General features: G+C 34.8%; 1 protein-coding gene across 1 annotated transcript; it reads left to right on the top strand.

Moving 5' to 3' along the window:
* The first annotated feature begins 2,714 nt into the window (after window positions 1-2,714).
* Window positions 2,715-16,207, top strand: LOC145317724 (uncharacterized). The gene is made up of 12 exons (XM_080158945.1): window positions 2,715-3,037; window positions 3,677-3,809; window positions 4,382-4,430; window positions 7,806-8,135; window positions 8,532-8,592; window positions 8,974-9,108; window positions 9,730-9,808; window positions 10,012-10,113; window positions 10,880-11,091; window positions 12,160-12,368; window positions 14,936-15,036; window positions 15,658-16,207. The coding sequence occupies exons 1-12, from the start codon at window positions 2,821-2,823 to the stop codon at window positions 15,725-15,727; spliced, it is 1,698 nt and encodes a 565-aa protein (XP_080015071.1). The 5' UTR covers window positions 2,715-2,820; the 3' UTR covers window positions 15,728-16,207.
* The last annotated feature ends 653 nt before the right edge of the window (window positions 16,208-16,860 follow it).

The following is a 16,860-nucleotide window of genomic DNA, read 5'->3' on the forward strand; positions in this document are numbered from 1 at the left end:
TTTTCATTTTATCATTTTTAATAGAGAAAAAGAAATAGATGGTTCTCTACAATTTCATAAACAAATTGGAAAATGATCATATAATTTAAAATTCAAGTAAATGTTCTTTTATTTTAAATCGTAAAACAACAAAATTAAATTATTTAAAACAATATTGAATACGAGCGGCTTCGTCCTTAACCTATAGGGGCTCTGCCCCAAGAGGTAATTTAAAAAAAAATTAAATACCTCTGGTGCTGCTACCACTAATTTTAAATAATTTTTAAAAATTGAGGGAGATTTTTTTGTTATTGGGGGGGTTGGGGTTGTCCCAGCCCCCAATAAAATAGCTTAAAACCACCACAAGACCAATAGGCATATACCCTGAAGAGTAGAATCCAATCGGTTCAGTGGTTACCGAGATCTTAAGGGACAGACGGACGGATAGACATCATTCTACTTTGTATCTATAATACAAAGTAGCTTGGTGTCTGTCCGTCTGTCTGTCTGTCTGTCCCTTAAGGTCTCGGTAACCACTGAGCCGATCGAATTCTACTCTTCAGGGAATATACCTACTGGTCCTGTGGTGGTTTTAGGCTATTTTCTTGGGGGGTGGGACACCCCCAACCCCCCAAAAAACAAAAAAAATCCCCCCATTTTTTTTGTAACAGATATCCTTGGTCCTTTTTTTGTAGAAGATTTTTTGGTCCTTCTTATTTTTTTTTTTTTTTTTTGAATTTCACCACAAATTTTTTTATCATCTCTTGGAGCAAAGCCCCTAGAGGCTAGAGGCGAAGCCGCTAGTTATAGATAAGATAATATTCCCCTAAATTAATTCCTATCTAAAAGTGTTTTAAAACAAACTTTTACACAAAACTCTCTTTTTTTAATCCTATTTCTCTTAGTATGTATTTTGTTTAATTTTTCATAGCAAAACTTTTCTTCAATTACTTTTGTACGTCAGTGCAATTAGAATCCACATATATTCTATGTTATTAATAATCTTTTACAGGCTCCAAGACGAAGGTTGATAATCTAATTCTAATATTAAGGGTAATTCTATTATTCTACAATTAAACCTTATTACTTGCTGGGTGCTTTCTTTTCAACAAGAAAGAATACGTGATTGTCTCAGTGAGTACGTATAGACCTAGATAATCTGCTAGAGTATCTGCGCTACTACAAATTTGATGCAAATAGCCCCCAAAATGGATTTATCATTACTTGGATCTTACACCATATTATCATGTAATCTAGTAAAGTGAAACTTGTAGCTGGCTAAAATAATTATCAACTTCCACCACCTTTACCCCATCCCTTTCCTTTCTACTGGATGAACGAACTTACATATATATAATGTTTATATTAGCAACCAAAATTGACGAAAATTTTTTCCCTGTCATTCTATCCACATACGTATATTCTATATCCATTGCCTTAAATAACAGAGATAACATTTTAAGTTGCTGTCGTTGAAAATTTCATACCGATGACGTCATTAGTCCACAAGAACAATCTGGTCCATAAATAGTGCAGCTACAATCACTAACAGCTTAGCAAAACATTCGAAAGAACAATGTAATCATTTTGTCTGTTTGTTTGCACCTTAGGATCACGCTAACCGCTGAACCGATCGGGTTTTCCTAAACAGGGTAGCCGGGAAGGTTTAAAACTATTTAGGGGGAGGGTACCACCACTCACCCAAGAGAAATAGCCCCTACAAAAAAAAATAATTTTTTTTAACATAAAACTAAAAATGGGTTTTTGGATTCGACTCTCCCCTCCTTAAGTGCCCCCTAGAGGCCTGTAGGGGCGTAGCCGCTAGCAAATAATATTTTATAGGGGAGAGGGTCTTGAAAATGAATAGAGATAAAGAGGAAATCCCAAGAAATACAGAAAAAAAATTATAAAAGAGAGTGAAAACAGAAAACAAGAATTTAAATGTACTATAATAAGAAAAGAGGGCAAAAATCAAATTTAGATAGTAAAAAAAAGAGAGAGAGAGAATGCCAAGGTGAAAAAAAGGAAAATAGAAGAAGAAAAGAACAAAGTATGAACTATCTAAAAGAGAGAAAAATTAAGAGAAAGGGAGAAGAAAAAAGTTTAAATGAAAAAGATAAATAAAATAGAAAAGGAGAGGAATAATATGAACTATCTAAAAGAGAGAAAAATAGGAAGAGAGAGAAGTAAAGCTTGAATAAAAAGAAAATAATTTCATAATATCATAAAAGAGAGAGAGAAATAGAAATGAGAGACAAAGGGTGAGAGAATTTTCAGAGGCTCATAGTGTCATGTGCTTATAGCTGCGTCGGCCAATCACGCTGCCCGGGGCAAGATGCACTACACACACACACACACACACAAACACTGTACTCTCCCTCTCACCCAACACACGCACACACAGCTTCACCTGTGCAGTGTAAATAGGGGAAGTAGAAAGGTGAAGTATTATGGGCTGTTTACAAAAGGGAAAGGTTGGGTGATATAATATAAAAGAAAGCTGTATAGCAAAGGCAAAACGCCTAAAGACTAAATTACAATTTTTGAGGAAAAGAATTATATTTATATTTAGGTATTAAAGATAAAAATAAAAGTTTAAAACAATATTTGTCGAAATCTTATATTTTATTTTTTGTAATTCTTTTTAAAAATAACATACAAAAGTACAAAATATAATTATATAAGTCTAATTCTTACTTAAATTAGATATTTTGTTTCTACGCTTGAAGTGGCTTTACCCTTAGTAGAAAAGGGAGTGATTGCACTAAGTAACAACAGAACAGATTCTAACTAAACTAAACAGGTTCAGGTATACAACACAGGTATAGAAACCTGTACAGGATGGAGAAGCTGGAAAACTTCTGGCACAACCTCTTCAGGAAGAAGGATAAAAAGTGCTCTGGTGGTGCAGATGATACAAAACCTGAGGAGAAATGTGTTAAAGATGGTGGCAAAAGTGAGGATAAAAATCCAGCAAAGATTGTTACTACTAGTGATGAAAATAAGGAGAATGTTGTGAATGAGAATAAAGCAACTAATGATGCAATTGATAATCCAGGTAAAAAATATCCGCTGGATTAGGACCGGTTATCAGCCAGACTGAAAATCATGTATAGCATCGTATTACAGACAATTTATCACGAATATTAAAATAAAAATTATAAAATTTAAACCAGTATTGTTGGTGCAGACATTCGGCCCCTCGGGGCTAACAAAACTTGTTTTAATCATATAATTTCTTATTTCAAATATACGTAAAAATCTGTCTATAATACGATGCAATAAATAACTATCATGAATTTCAACATCGATTAGCTTCAAAAACAGCATTTGTATTAAGATTTATACCTCAAATTAGGGCCATTAGTCCTCAAAATGAACACATTTTCGTTGGCTTAAAAAATTTGGAGACTTTTATTTAATCTTGTTTGGTTTTTTAAAAGCCAATGGTGACCAAACTTTTCCACCAATAACTTTAATCTATAGATGGGATAATTTTGTTAAACAAGTGAATGTGAACATGAATGTATTGGTCGCTTTCTTATCCCTTAAGATCCTATCATCCTTGCATCATTGATAATCAATAGAATTTGTCTTAATAATATACTATTTTTGACTGGCAAAAAATTGGCATCAAATTGTTTTTCTTCATGTTAATTGATCTGTTTCATTACATCTATGTTAATATTTGTGACAGGTATACAGCGGGGAGACGACCGGTACCTGCTGCACACCCCGCGGTCACCAGCCATGTCCACCAGACACTACAGAGGCCACCAGAGTTTGACCACCTCCTACACATCACTGAGACCCCCACGACCATATGACAGGCATGGAATAGTCAAGTTTTTAAGACAGTAACTCATAAGTTTTAAGACAATAACAAGCAAAGCAGCTTACAGTGCCTAATAAAAAATGACGTCATACAATACAAATGACCAATGATAGGCCATTAAACATTTTAACATTGGTCAATTAAATGTATACTTGCCTATCATTGGTCATTTGTATTGTAGAACGTCATTCATTATTAGGCACTATGAGCTGCTACGTAACAAATATGTAGCTCTTCCTCTAAACGGTTTAAAATCATCAAAATTGTGCATTTATAAAACTTTTGAATCATTACCCAAGAAATAGGCACCATTAAAATCTTTAAATATTGTATAGTTAAAAGTTTTAATACATGTTTTTTTTTTAAATTGTCTCTTTAATGATCATTTTTGAATGGTTATTTTGAAACGACTTTTTTCTAAAGAAACAAAAATCTAACTATAAATTTCCTTCACTAAGATATTTGAGCTCCTTAACTCTTTTTCAATTTTTCATACCATAAATAAATCTGCTAACGGACGCATTTGCCTTGTACTTGTAAAACGAAACTATTCTAAACTAATGGCAGGCATCAGTGGTCAAGTACTCAACATTTTCATATTCCTCAAGGACAACAGGTAAATACTAGGGAGGGAGGGGATATTGGGCTGTTTATACAATAGTCCCCAAAGTCTTATAAGGTTTTCTTATTCGTTTGCTTAACAACTTTGGGGACTTTTATCAAATTTTGACAGGGTAGTTTATAAGTGTCCAGACTTTCAATTACTAATTGTAATCTACAGAAGGGGTAATTTTTTAAATCATCATTGTTGATGTACAGCAATTTATCGGCCATTGTCTTGCCAGAAATAGTGGTTGCATACCTCTTACTAACTGCTTGCAGGATACCCTACATGGTAATTTATTGCATCGTTCTGTAGACAGCCATCCGCGGATATTAAAATGAAAAATTATGAAATTACAACCAGACAAATTTAAACATATTAGTAAATAATGGGATATATTGGAATGCCCCCAAATAGAAGTGTCTGAAACTGTTTATTTTTTATTATACTACATTTTAGTAGCTTATGCAATGTGAAAATTATTTGCATCGTTTAAGCACTTGCAAATTACATAAGTAATCATTATACCAAGGATAGGTGTATGTGTTGTAAAAGGGAATTAGTAATCCCCGTATAATACATAGCTAAAACATTTATTAAAGTAAAATAAAAGAGGGGGCACGAGCTATATGTAACTCTATCCAGGGGGTGGGGACCCTATGCCGACTTTCAATTGATTTTTTGAATATCAGCGAATAGCGTCGTAAACATTAAAATAGCCAAGTCGTTATAAAAGAGCAGAAAGCAATTAGCAAACAGAAGAAAAAGGTCCCCAACACTTGGGCAAGGTAGTTGTCTGGGATATACATCTATACCCATTTATTAAACATTTCTTAGACTAATGTAAAATTTCCCAGAAAATCATAAACCAATCGGTCCAGCTGTTTGCGATATCATAGCGTTTTGTATATAGGATATATTGATTAATTCTATTTCATAAAGATTTTAGTAATTTTTAAAGAAAATAATAAATACATAAAAAAAGGAATCATTTTTAAAATTTAAGTAGATTTTAAACAATTAATTGCACCTAGTATGTCCTCGAAATGTACTATTGAACATTAAGCTATAAAAATTGGAAAGAATTTTAATGAATATAATAGATTTGAAATCTGCATAAAATTTTAAACAATTTTTATAACATTCGTTTTTTGTATAATTCTTTATCTATAAGCGCAAATACAAATTAAGTTAAATAATTTTGACATTTGTGATTGGTGGATTGAAAACTATTTGCGCCCTGATTGGAGAAGCTTAAGTGACGTACATCATTCAACCAATTAGAGCGCAGGTAGTTTCCAATTAACCTATCCTATTGGTCCAAAATTTATTAACTTAAATTGGATTTGCGCTTTTAAATAATGAATTATATAAAAAACGAATTTTATAAAAAAATCCTTAAAATTTTATGCAGATTTCAAATCTATTATATTCATTAAAATTCTTTCCAATTTTTATAGCTTATTGAACATACACAATAGTACATTGGTGGTTTCCCTCAAAGTGCATAGTCAAGCACAACCGCACCCCCCCCCCTCTCTCTTTATTTCAAAATACATTGAGAAAGAGGGCGGGGGTGGGGGGTTAGTTTCTATTTTTAGGTTATATTGGGAACGGTTAGGGCACCGCAATGGTTAGACATAAGAAATAAACTAAGTAACCCCCTCTGCCTTCCCTTATTATAAATTTATTAAAAAATTATGGGGGGAAGAGGCTTAGTGCTCTATATCTATAATACAAAGTAGAACGATGTCTGTCTGTCCGTCTGTCTGTCTGTCCCTTAAGATCTCGGTAACCACTGAACCGATCGGATTCTACTCTTCAGGGTATCTACCTATTGGTCCTGTGGTGGTTTTAAGCTATTTTCTTGGGGGGTGGGACACCCCCAACCATCCCAAAAACCAAAAAATCCCCCCCCCCCATTTTTTTTTTTTTTTTTTTTTTTTTTTTTTGAAGGAGATTTCCATGGTCCTTTACGATTTTCGCCATAATTTTTTTTTATCACCTCTTGGGGCAAAGCCCCTAGAGGCTAGGGGCGAAGCCGCTAGTGCAATATAACTGAAACACCTACATATTTACATTAGGGTTGGGCCTGAAAATTTTTTGGCTGGATACCGGATATCCGGCTGATTTCTAATGCCGGATATCCGGTATCCGGCCGTATATTGAAAAAACGGATATCCGGCCGGATATTGAAAAACCGGATATCAGGCCCAACCCTAATTTACATGAATAGTAAATACACATAAATTGCCAACATGATTTAATTTATTTGGGTCGCATTCCTATTTTCCACTTCAAAGCCTTGATTCCAAGTGGTTACCTGGCAAAACAGCTAATAGTATTATAAACATCTTTCCGCGGATAGTAATATTAAAAAAATATGATCAATTCCAGTTTTGTTGGCTGAAAGGGGATGAAGGTCCGAGCCAATAAAATGGTAGAAATTTTATGATTTTAATGTTATGACTCAACGAAAATTGTCTGGAATACGATACGATACTTGATTTTTCAAGACCGGTTTTAATTTAGCGAAATAAATTCACACTCCCTTAAGATGTATTTAAGGAAAGGGTTTATCTAAATTGAATAGAAATGATGTGGAGTATTATTGTAAAGTTTTTTTTATGGTGTGTCAGCCCCTTACAACCCCCTTATCGCACGCCTCGGAATCATATCCTATAAAAAAAAAGTAATTAAATAACTTTGGAAATTGAAGGAATTACTAAAAAAAGTAAACCTGTCGTAACTGATGAACACCATATATTCAGCAACCAATTGAAAATTTGAAAGTGGATGAAATTATCTCGCTGAACCAAATGTTAAATTGGCATACATATGTACAATCTATATTAATCTTAATCCTTAATTTCTATTATTTAAATAATAATAAAATTAAAATCAATAATACAATTAAAGTAATTAATTTTTTTTAGCAATAAGTGATTTCAAATAGTTAACGTCGTGTCATTGTAATTGCAAAGTTTTTTTTGCTCATCAACAGAAGAAACCACTAATTACTATTTACCAGCGGCTATTGGCTTCGTCTCATTTGTATCAGATGCTGGGTATTAAGCAGTTAGATGTATTCAATTTGTAGACAATTTTGACGGCTCTGTAATTTGTAGACAATTTTGACGGCTCTGTTAGAAATAAATTACTTTTTTAAAATTTCAAACCAAGAGCCATTGGGAATAAAGAGCAATTGGTTGTATTCCTGTCTTTACATAAATTTTATAGGCAAAGATGGAGACACTCCAATTTTATACGCCAATGTCTAGGTAAATTTTTCTGTTAGAAAGCCCTTAATCACCATTCTAGTGAAATAGTTGACAAATCTCTATTTTTAATTTTACTTATATTTTTTACTTTTATTTTTTGTTTTAGAGATATGGAACCATGCCGCGTTGGAAATCTGGTTCCCGCGGCGTTATATCCGCGGGCGCCAGCAGTGTCGAGTTATACCGCAGTCTCCCACGCTCCCACTCACCGACATCTAGCGGCGGCGGCGGAACTACGATGCGCCGTCCAATTGAGCCCAGCGTCAGCATCCAACACTTTCACGTGCCCAGCAGCGGTCATACACAACGGCGGCGGCTGGTGTACGGGCGGCCGGGCCAGAAGACTGCGATGTCAGTCCTGGTTGAGGAGATGAAGGCAAGAAGTCGGACAATAAAGGAGAGGTCACCATCTATGAATAATGAAGAACCTATACAAGTAATTTTTATTTTACTTTTGTAATTTGTAATTTTATATTACATCCCTTACTTATCCTTATATAAAAGTAACAGGATGACTTTCTATGTGTCTTTGTGTTTAGCGAAGGATCTTGCTAAACGCTGAACCGATAGGGTTCTCTTTTGTAGTGAAGTTTCTCTTAGGTCCAGGGGAGGTTTTTTGACTATTTTAGGGGAAGAAAAATTTACACCCCCTTCCCACTCAATATAAAAAACTTCTTTAAACTCAAATTTTTCTTAAATTAAATATTTAAGTTTTACTAGAGGTTTCTAGGGGCTTTTATAATATATGTTATTGGATTCACCCCTAGTCTCAAGGGTATGTCTCACCCACCTAACATTAACATTTGTTTTAAAAAGAAAAACTAATGTTTAGTTAGCGCACTATCCTGCTGCCAGGGCTGTCCCACCATCAGAAGATACTGTCGATAACACAGGTAAAAAATTTAGGGATTTTAAGGGATAAAACAAAGGCTGATAAATTGATGTACATCCCCAATGACCCCTTCTGTAGATTGAAACGTTTGTACACTCAACTAAATGAACCAACCAAATTTCAATAATGTCCCCAAATTTGTTACACCAACGAATAATAAAACGTTATTATAACACTTTGGGTACTAGTGTAATAAACAGGCAAATGTCTCCTCCAACCATGTATAAAATTAATAGTATCTTCTACTGGATGAACGAAGCGAGCAATAAATGATGTACAATGTACATGTTAGCAACCTAAACTGACGACAATTTTTCCCCTTTCATAATATCCACGTATATAGTTTATCCATTCTTTTAAATGAATCACCATTATATTCTAGAGATGGAGATCAATGGTGAGCTAGCTGGTGACAATAATAGTGAGGAAGAAGACAGGGATGAATTTGATGCCAGGGAGGAGAGGGAGGAGAATAAACTCAGGAAGAGTGAAGAACAACTCAGCAAAACGGGATCAGGTTGGATAATGGATTTATTATTACTTGGATATTACACCATATTTTCATTTACCCTAATAGACCCCCCTTTACCAAATCCCTTCCCCTCCAACTGAATGCCCGAACAGAACAATATATGATGTCCATGATATTAACCAAATTGACGTCAATTTTTCTTCTGTCATTCTATGTCCATTGGTTGGATTTGAAAATAGAGTAAACTGAAAAAAGAACTTTAATATAAAAATGTTGGAAGTAAGATTAACCTCAGCAACAATTGAAATGTTAACAGGTTTTTTTTTATATGCTTAGAAGTAGCATCAACTAAATTGAAGTTTATATAAATATTGTGAGGGATCTAAATGGCCGATAAATTGATTTACATTCTGAACGATAATATGCAAAATCACTCATTCTCTAGATTACAATTAGCTGTTGAACACTTAACTTAATGAACCAACCTAGTGAAATTCAATAAAAGTCTCCAAAGTGTTGAGCCAACGATTAAGAAACTTTATTATTAAACTTTGGGGACTAGTTTAATAAACAGCCCAATGTCCCCTCCCTCCTATATGAGTTTTACTTTATTGCAACCTTAATTTATTAAAGTTTTATAAATTCTAATTTGAAATATTGATATAGGAATTGGAAAAGTGTTTCTACAGACCATCAGAAAAACAGAACAAATCAAATCTTCTAGGCATCTCAGCTTAGATCCAAGGTATAACAAAAATTTATTTCATCATAATTTATAAAATCCAGTTTAATTGTGTTTGGGCACAACAAAAATTGAAACAGGTTGCCTTTTTTGCAGTCAAGTGCAGTTTTTGTCTTTCTGTTTGCCGTTTGTAATGCTAGTTTTTTTAAGATGAATTATAAAGAACAGTATCAAAGGCTTTGTTTTAATCACACTTCAATTTGTAGATCAGCTGCCCGTACTCCAAGTGCGAAGAGAGAGCCCGGGTATAGTCTGCGGTATGTGAGTCCTGTGTACGCCTCCCCCAGCAGAGATACTATGCATGTTAGGTTAGTGGTTATACAAAATGTTAAAAAAAATAACAGAGGCTAGGGGCGAAGACGCTAATCTTTCTATTATATAAAGTAGTAAGCTTTTTTAGTTTGTAGCAAAGGATCTCGCTAACCGCTGATCCGATATGGTCCTACGCTTCAGTTAAGCTTTTTATAGTTCCTGGGATGGTTTCAGGATGCTTTACTTTTTATTAAAATAAAGGACTGGGTATGGTTTTAGGCTATTTTTCTGCACTCCCATATCGCTTCGTATAGAGCCCCTATGTGCTAGGGGCGCAGCCGCTAGTATTATATAAAGTAGTATGGTTTTTTTTTGTCTAAAGCTTAAGATCTCTTTAACTACTGGACCGATTATATTATGTATTTTTTGGAAAGCTTCACATAGATTGGATAGGTTTAGGCTTTTATATTTTTTAGGATAGTTTAAAGCTATTTTTTCTGTTATTCCCTATCCCTAGATACCCTAGAAGCTAGGGCGCAGCAGCTTGTCTAAAATAAAAGTTGAACGATGTGTTAAAAAGTTAAAAACCAACTTACAAGACGAATCTTCAACTTTAATTTTATCTCTCTCCATTAAGTCTTGTTATAAATACACAATCTTTAAAATTTCAAAAATGTAATTATAACATTTATCACCTTCAAGATTCTATTTGTGTTTATATTTTGTTTCCTCTTATACCTATATGTCAGAATAAAACTTATGGTCTTTTTTAAAAAAAAATTTTTATATCTATTTCTATGGGAAAAATTATATTTTTTGTAGGCCATGGGACTCCGTGGAGGACCTGGAGCACCCAGTTATCTTGAGTGGGAGTGGCTGTGCTAGCGGGTGTGCCAGTGACATGTGCCCGCCGGTCAACACTGCCCCCACCTCCCTGCTACTCCAGAGTCCTATCCCGACACTGCCACGCAGCTCGAAGCCCGGCTCTATACAATTTTTCTCCTCATCCACTCTGCCAATTAGAAGTGTTTCAGGTAAAAAAGGGTTTTTCATTGATTTGTTCCATAATTATTTTTTCTACATCTAAAGGATCTAAAGGGATAAGACATTGGCCGATATATTCATGTATTTCCAAAATGATGGTACACAAAATTACCCTCTCAAAATTACAATTAGTGGTTAAAATGTTTAGACACTAAACTTCATGAACCAACCAATCCAAATTAAAGGCCCCAAAGTTGTTAACCAACTAATAAGGAAATGTTATCATAAAACTTCAAGGACTAGAGTAATAAACAGCCCAATGTCCCCTCCATTCCTGATAAAAATAAGTTCATATTTTGTTTTTGCAATGACACAGCAGTTTTGTATTGTGCAATATTTGTTTTCAAGTTAAACTCTAGAACAATGAAAAAGACACACTGGAGTTGAGAAATTAAGTTTCTCGTATTCATTCGAATCCGGTGGATAGGAACCGGTTCTCATCCATACGAAAAAACTATGTCTAGCATCGTATTAAATCCAGCTTTCTACGAATATAAAAATGTACAATCATAAGATTAAAACCAGTTTTTTTAGCCAGTGTCTTCGGCACCTCGGGGCTTGAAAAACTGGTTTTAATCTTATAATTGTACATTCTATATCCGCGGAAAGCCGTTTATAATACGATGCGAGAAATAACTATTAAACAAACAATGAAAATCAAGGAAGCAATATTAAAATCTATTAATATTTCTAAATCTGTGGCAGAATTTATTTTAATTAAGAACCTAGTAAAAGTGTCTGAATCAGATTATGACGTCAAAAAAAATTAACCAATAAGAGGCCACTATAAATTTTACCATTGGTCAATTACTGTGTATACTGACCTCTAATTGGTTAATTTTTTAACTAGGTTCTTAATTCGACTTGGTTGCATGAATTACTTAGATTTTCATGTACTCTGATAAAGTAATGCTCGCAGCTTTCTTAAATAAACATTCGTCCCATCTCCTCTTGTGGGATGAACTGAACAATAAATGAGGTCCCTATTAGCAATCTAAATTGACAACAAATTTTTCCCTGCCAATATAACCACGTATCTCCTATATCCAATGTTGCAGGTCGTATAATTGACAATGAGCTAGAGATGCGTCCCACCACCTCGACCCCTGTGCCCGGTCCTGAAGACCATATCCACCAGCTGCCTGGCGGTCACCATGCCCTGCCTGGCGGTCATCACACCCTACCTGGCGGGGTGGGCAGGAGCAGTGTACGTGGTGGACAGCTGGCGATCAGTATGTCAGATCTAGATGATGGCTATAGCTATGGGGTAAGCTCAATAATCTTTATATAAAAGTAACACGATGTCTATATGTATATGTGTGTCTCTAGCTTGGGATTCCGCTCATTACTGGAATAATGTTGTTCTTATAGGTACAGTGAAGTTTTAAAACTATTTATAAAGGCCCAGTGGCGTGCGAACTGAAGGGGGCATTTGGGGCAATCGCCCCCCCCCCTAGCGACCAAAACGCCCCCCCCCTGCCCCCCCCCCTAACGACCGCCCCCCCTGCCCCCCCCCCTAAATGTTAAAAAATGCCCCATTTTGCCCCCCCCCCCTAGTCAACAAAAATGCCCCTTTTTGCCCCCTACCCTACAAAAAGCAAAACTATCCCAGTTTCCAAAAAAAGATCAAGAAATACTCCAAAAAAAAAAATTTTGGCGCTTCGCGCCAAACAGACAGTTACTATTCATTTAACCTTACCAAATTTTTAAATTAGTGTAGAAATTAGGTTATAATCTTTTTTCACTGAACATAACAAACCAGGTTATAGGAAGTATTTTGTTTTGTATAATATAAACTTTTTACCAAAGAAATTTTGTACATCCCCAATGATGATACACAAAATAACCCCTTATAAAGATTACAATTAGTGGATGAAATGTATGGAAACTCGACTTAATTAACCAACCAATCAAAATTCCATTAAAGTCCCCAAAGTTGTTGAGCCAACCATAGACGTCCAAGGGGGGGGGGGGGGTAATGGGGCGATTACCCCCCCATTTAAAATTTACCCCTACCCTGGGGGTGCTGTAGGCACCTCCAACCGTTTAGGAGGGGGTATTTACCCACCCCCCCCCAAAAATAAAAAAATCTCTAATAAAAAAAAAATTTTGCGCGCTTCGCCCCGGGGTAAATTTTGGGGGGGGGTAAACTAAATTTACCCCTGCCAACAGATTTCAGGGGGGGTAATTACCCCCCCCCAAGCAAATTTTACCCCCGGGGTAAAAATTTTGGGGGGGGTAAAAAAAATTTGCGGCGTTCGCGCGCCATTTTACCCCCCCCAAAAACGAATTACCCCCCCTTAAAAATTTTTTACCCCCCCCCCCCCCAAAAAAAAAAGCTTGGACGCCCCTGGAGCCAACGAATAAGAAAATTTTATATGAAATATTGGGGACTAGTGTAATAAATAGGTTAATTTATCTTCTGTACTATTTTTTCGAAGATGCTTTCTAGCTCCCTTCCCTTCGGTCATTGCAGGGTGGGGAGAAGGGATGGGGGAGAAGAGATGGGGGGGGGAAGAGGTGGGGGATATAAATGGGAAATAGGGATGGGGGAAGGGATGGGGAAGAAGGGAAAAGGACTAGGAGGCCCATAATCAAATAATCCCATCCCTTAAAACGCCCTTATTTAAAATTAGTATATATAATCAAAATGCCCCCCCCTAGACAAAGTGCTTTGCACGCCACTGTTTAAAAGGCCTTTAATGGCGGAGCCGCTAGTAATTTAATAAAGTACAATCTTAGATAGAGCAGAATGATTTTAATTTTCTTGAATTTTTTAATCTAATATTTTGATCAGCAAAATTCAGTTGAATTTTTATTAATTTTACTTATTTTTCTTGACTTGACAGTAGTATACTATACACTAATAATAATATAATTTGTATAGGTTGGAGTGACATGTAACCCCCACAGTGGTGTACTATACACTAGGGTTGGGCCGGATATCCGGTGTGGCCGGATATCCGGCCGGATATCCGGCCATTTTCAATATCCGGCCGGATACCGGATATTGAAACTATCCGGCCGGATATCCGGCTCTATAATTTTTTATACTTTACACCAAAAATCTCTGCTTTTTAAAATCTTACATGGCTATAATTTTCTTATTATTGAAGCTAGAAGAACATTTTTTCTGAACAAGTTCAACTTTATGTAAATTTATATAAGATTTCTGAAGAAATTTTTTTTTACTACTTTAATATCTGGTAATTTGGCCGGTTATCCGGCCGGATATCCGGTAATTTGGCCGGATAACCGGATATTTGCCGGATATCCGGCCGGTTACCGGATATCCGGCTTTTGAAATCAGCCGGATATCCGGTATCCGGCCAAAAAAGTATCCGGCCCAACCCTACTATACACTAATAATAATATAATTTGTATAGGTTGGAGTGACATGTAACCCCTACAGTGGTGTACTATACACTAATAATAATATAATTTGTATAGGTTGGAGTGACATGTAACTCCCACAGTGGTGTACTATACACTAATAATAATATAATTTGTATAGGTTGGAGTGACATGTAACCCCTACAGTGGTGTACTATACACTAATAATAATATAATTTGTATAGGTTGGAGTGACATGTAACCCCCACAGTGGTGTACTATACACTAATAATAATATAATTTGTATAGGTTGGAGTGACATGTAACCCCCACAGTGGTGTACTATACACTAATAATAATATAATTTGTATAGGTTGGAGTGACATGTAACCCCCACAGTGGTGTACTATACACTAATAATAATATAATTTGTATAGGTTGGAGTGACATGTAACCCCCACAGTGGTGTACTATACACTAATAATAATATAATTTGTATAGGTTGGAGTGACATGTAACCCCCACAGTGGTGTACTGTACACAACGAATAATAATTTCTCCTGGTTGACACTTGCCAAGTTCCAGAATGAGGACACACTCAGGTAAACTTGTTGCTCACGGCAATAGATATATTATTATTTGGATGTTGCAACAGATTTCAAAATACTCTAATAAATTATTACTCGCAGCTGGCTAAAATATCGACACCCCTATCCCCTCCTACTGGATGAACAAACTGACCAATAAATGAGGTCCATATTGGCAAAAAATAGCTAAATTGACGACAATAACCTCGTATATCTTAAATCCATTCTCAAAAGCAATAGTTAGTGGTTATATCTCAATGGGTTTTAATTATTGAATAAGGACAAATTTTGTTTAAATGTACAAAGAAAAAAATACTTCCTTCTTAGTTAAATAAGAAAATATATAATAAGAATGACAACATCCATAAATAGCGAAGCTCATGAATATGAAGACTAGATATGTATTCAAGAGTAGTACGACCGACGGACCATGTCAATTATATATACATGAATCTCATCAGTGTAAAAAAACATGTAAAAAATTGTAGCCGTCTATCTTGAATGACAATCGAGAAGTTACGTTATCTTCATACCGTTTCTTACGGACATTTCGAATTATAGAGTAGCTTCGCTACTGAAAACAGCTTCATGGAAATATTATGGAAGTGTAGAGTTTTACATTATTATCTATTTTAGAAGAGGAACCTCCACTAAATTCTTCAAGAAACCTCCCTTACACCATAAATCAACTATTCTGGACCAGTAAAAACTTTTGTAAACATTTTTGTGTATATTGTTTTTATATTGTAAAAGAACGTGTCCTAACTTTTGTGATTTTGTTTTGATCCATTCGTGAAGAGCTCCCGAAGTTAAAAGTTTTGATCCACAAGGGTTCAACAAAATTATTTTTTTTCAATAATTACTCAACAGAATTAAAAAAGTAAGGTATCAAATTAAAGATCTTACTATTTTTGTTCATAATTTCAATTTTCTTCTTTTTTTGTTGCGTTTAAGTACCTTAATTCTATGAATCATTTTACATCTACTACTTACTAACAGCACCGACTAGCTATTTTTTTTAAAATCACAAAAGTGAGGATACGTTCTTTAAATAAGAGAAATACCAGTTACTTTAATTGTGAAAATAATGGCAATGTTTAAACTAGTCAATTTTGAATTATGTTATCATATGTTTATCTAAAGTCAAAACTACATTTAATGTAAGCAATATTTCTAAATGCAAGTTGTCGAAGAGAAAACATATTTTTAAGTTTGATAGTGATGTGAACTTTTTCATTAGTGGAGCAGCTATTTTAAATTAGGGACCGTCTGACCGTATTACGGCCATTTTGAATGTATTAAATTTAGACTGCAGTTACAGTCAAACAAAAATCCCTATAATATTGTTATTATTATTATTCCTGCGCACAGGGAAAAGGGAATGTGATTCTAACAAACAATTCTAAGTGAAAATTTCCCCTTCCCTTATTTCTCCCCCCATCTTACCCACTTCCCTTTCAGTTACACCAAAAAACAGGTTTTCAGCAAAATATTTAATTTTTGGCAATTTCCAATGGAATTAATTGGCTGAATAGATTTCCCTGGCTGCGCATTATTTCGTTCTTTTTTATTGTTAGTTAATTTTATAAGCATTTCTTTAAAAATGTATATTTATATGCAATCGATTCAAAACCTTCACCATACTGCTTCAACTGTTTTAAATTATAAAACGTATGCAACATCTTATATTTAACATTGGTTTTGTTAAGAATATTCAATAGTTGTTGTAAATTTTTTGTTTGATGATTTGGAATTAATACCTAGCTTGTAAATTATTGAATAAAGATTAATTGATTTAATTCATATTTTAATTGTTAGGAAAGGTTTTTCCGAATTCAG

Source organism: Acartia tonsa, chromosome 4 (assembly GCF_053477335.1).
Source record: "Acartia tonsa isolate MP-2025a chromosome 4, ASM5347733v1, whole genome shotgun sequence".
Taxonomy (NCBI): Eukaryota; Metazoa; Arthropoda; class Copepoda; order Calanoida; family Acartiidae; genus Acartia; species Acartia tonsa.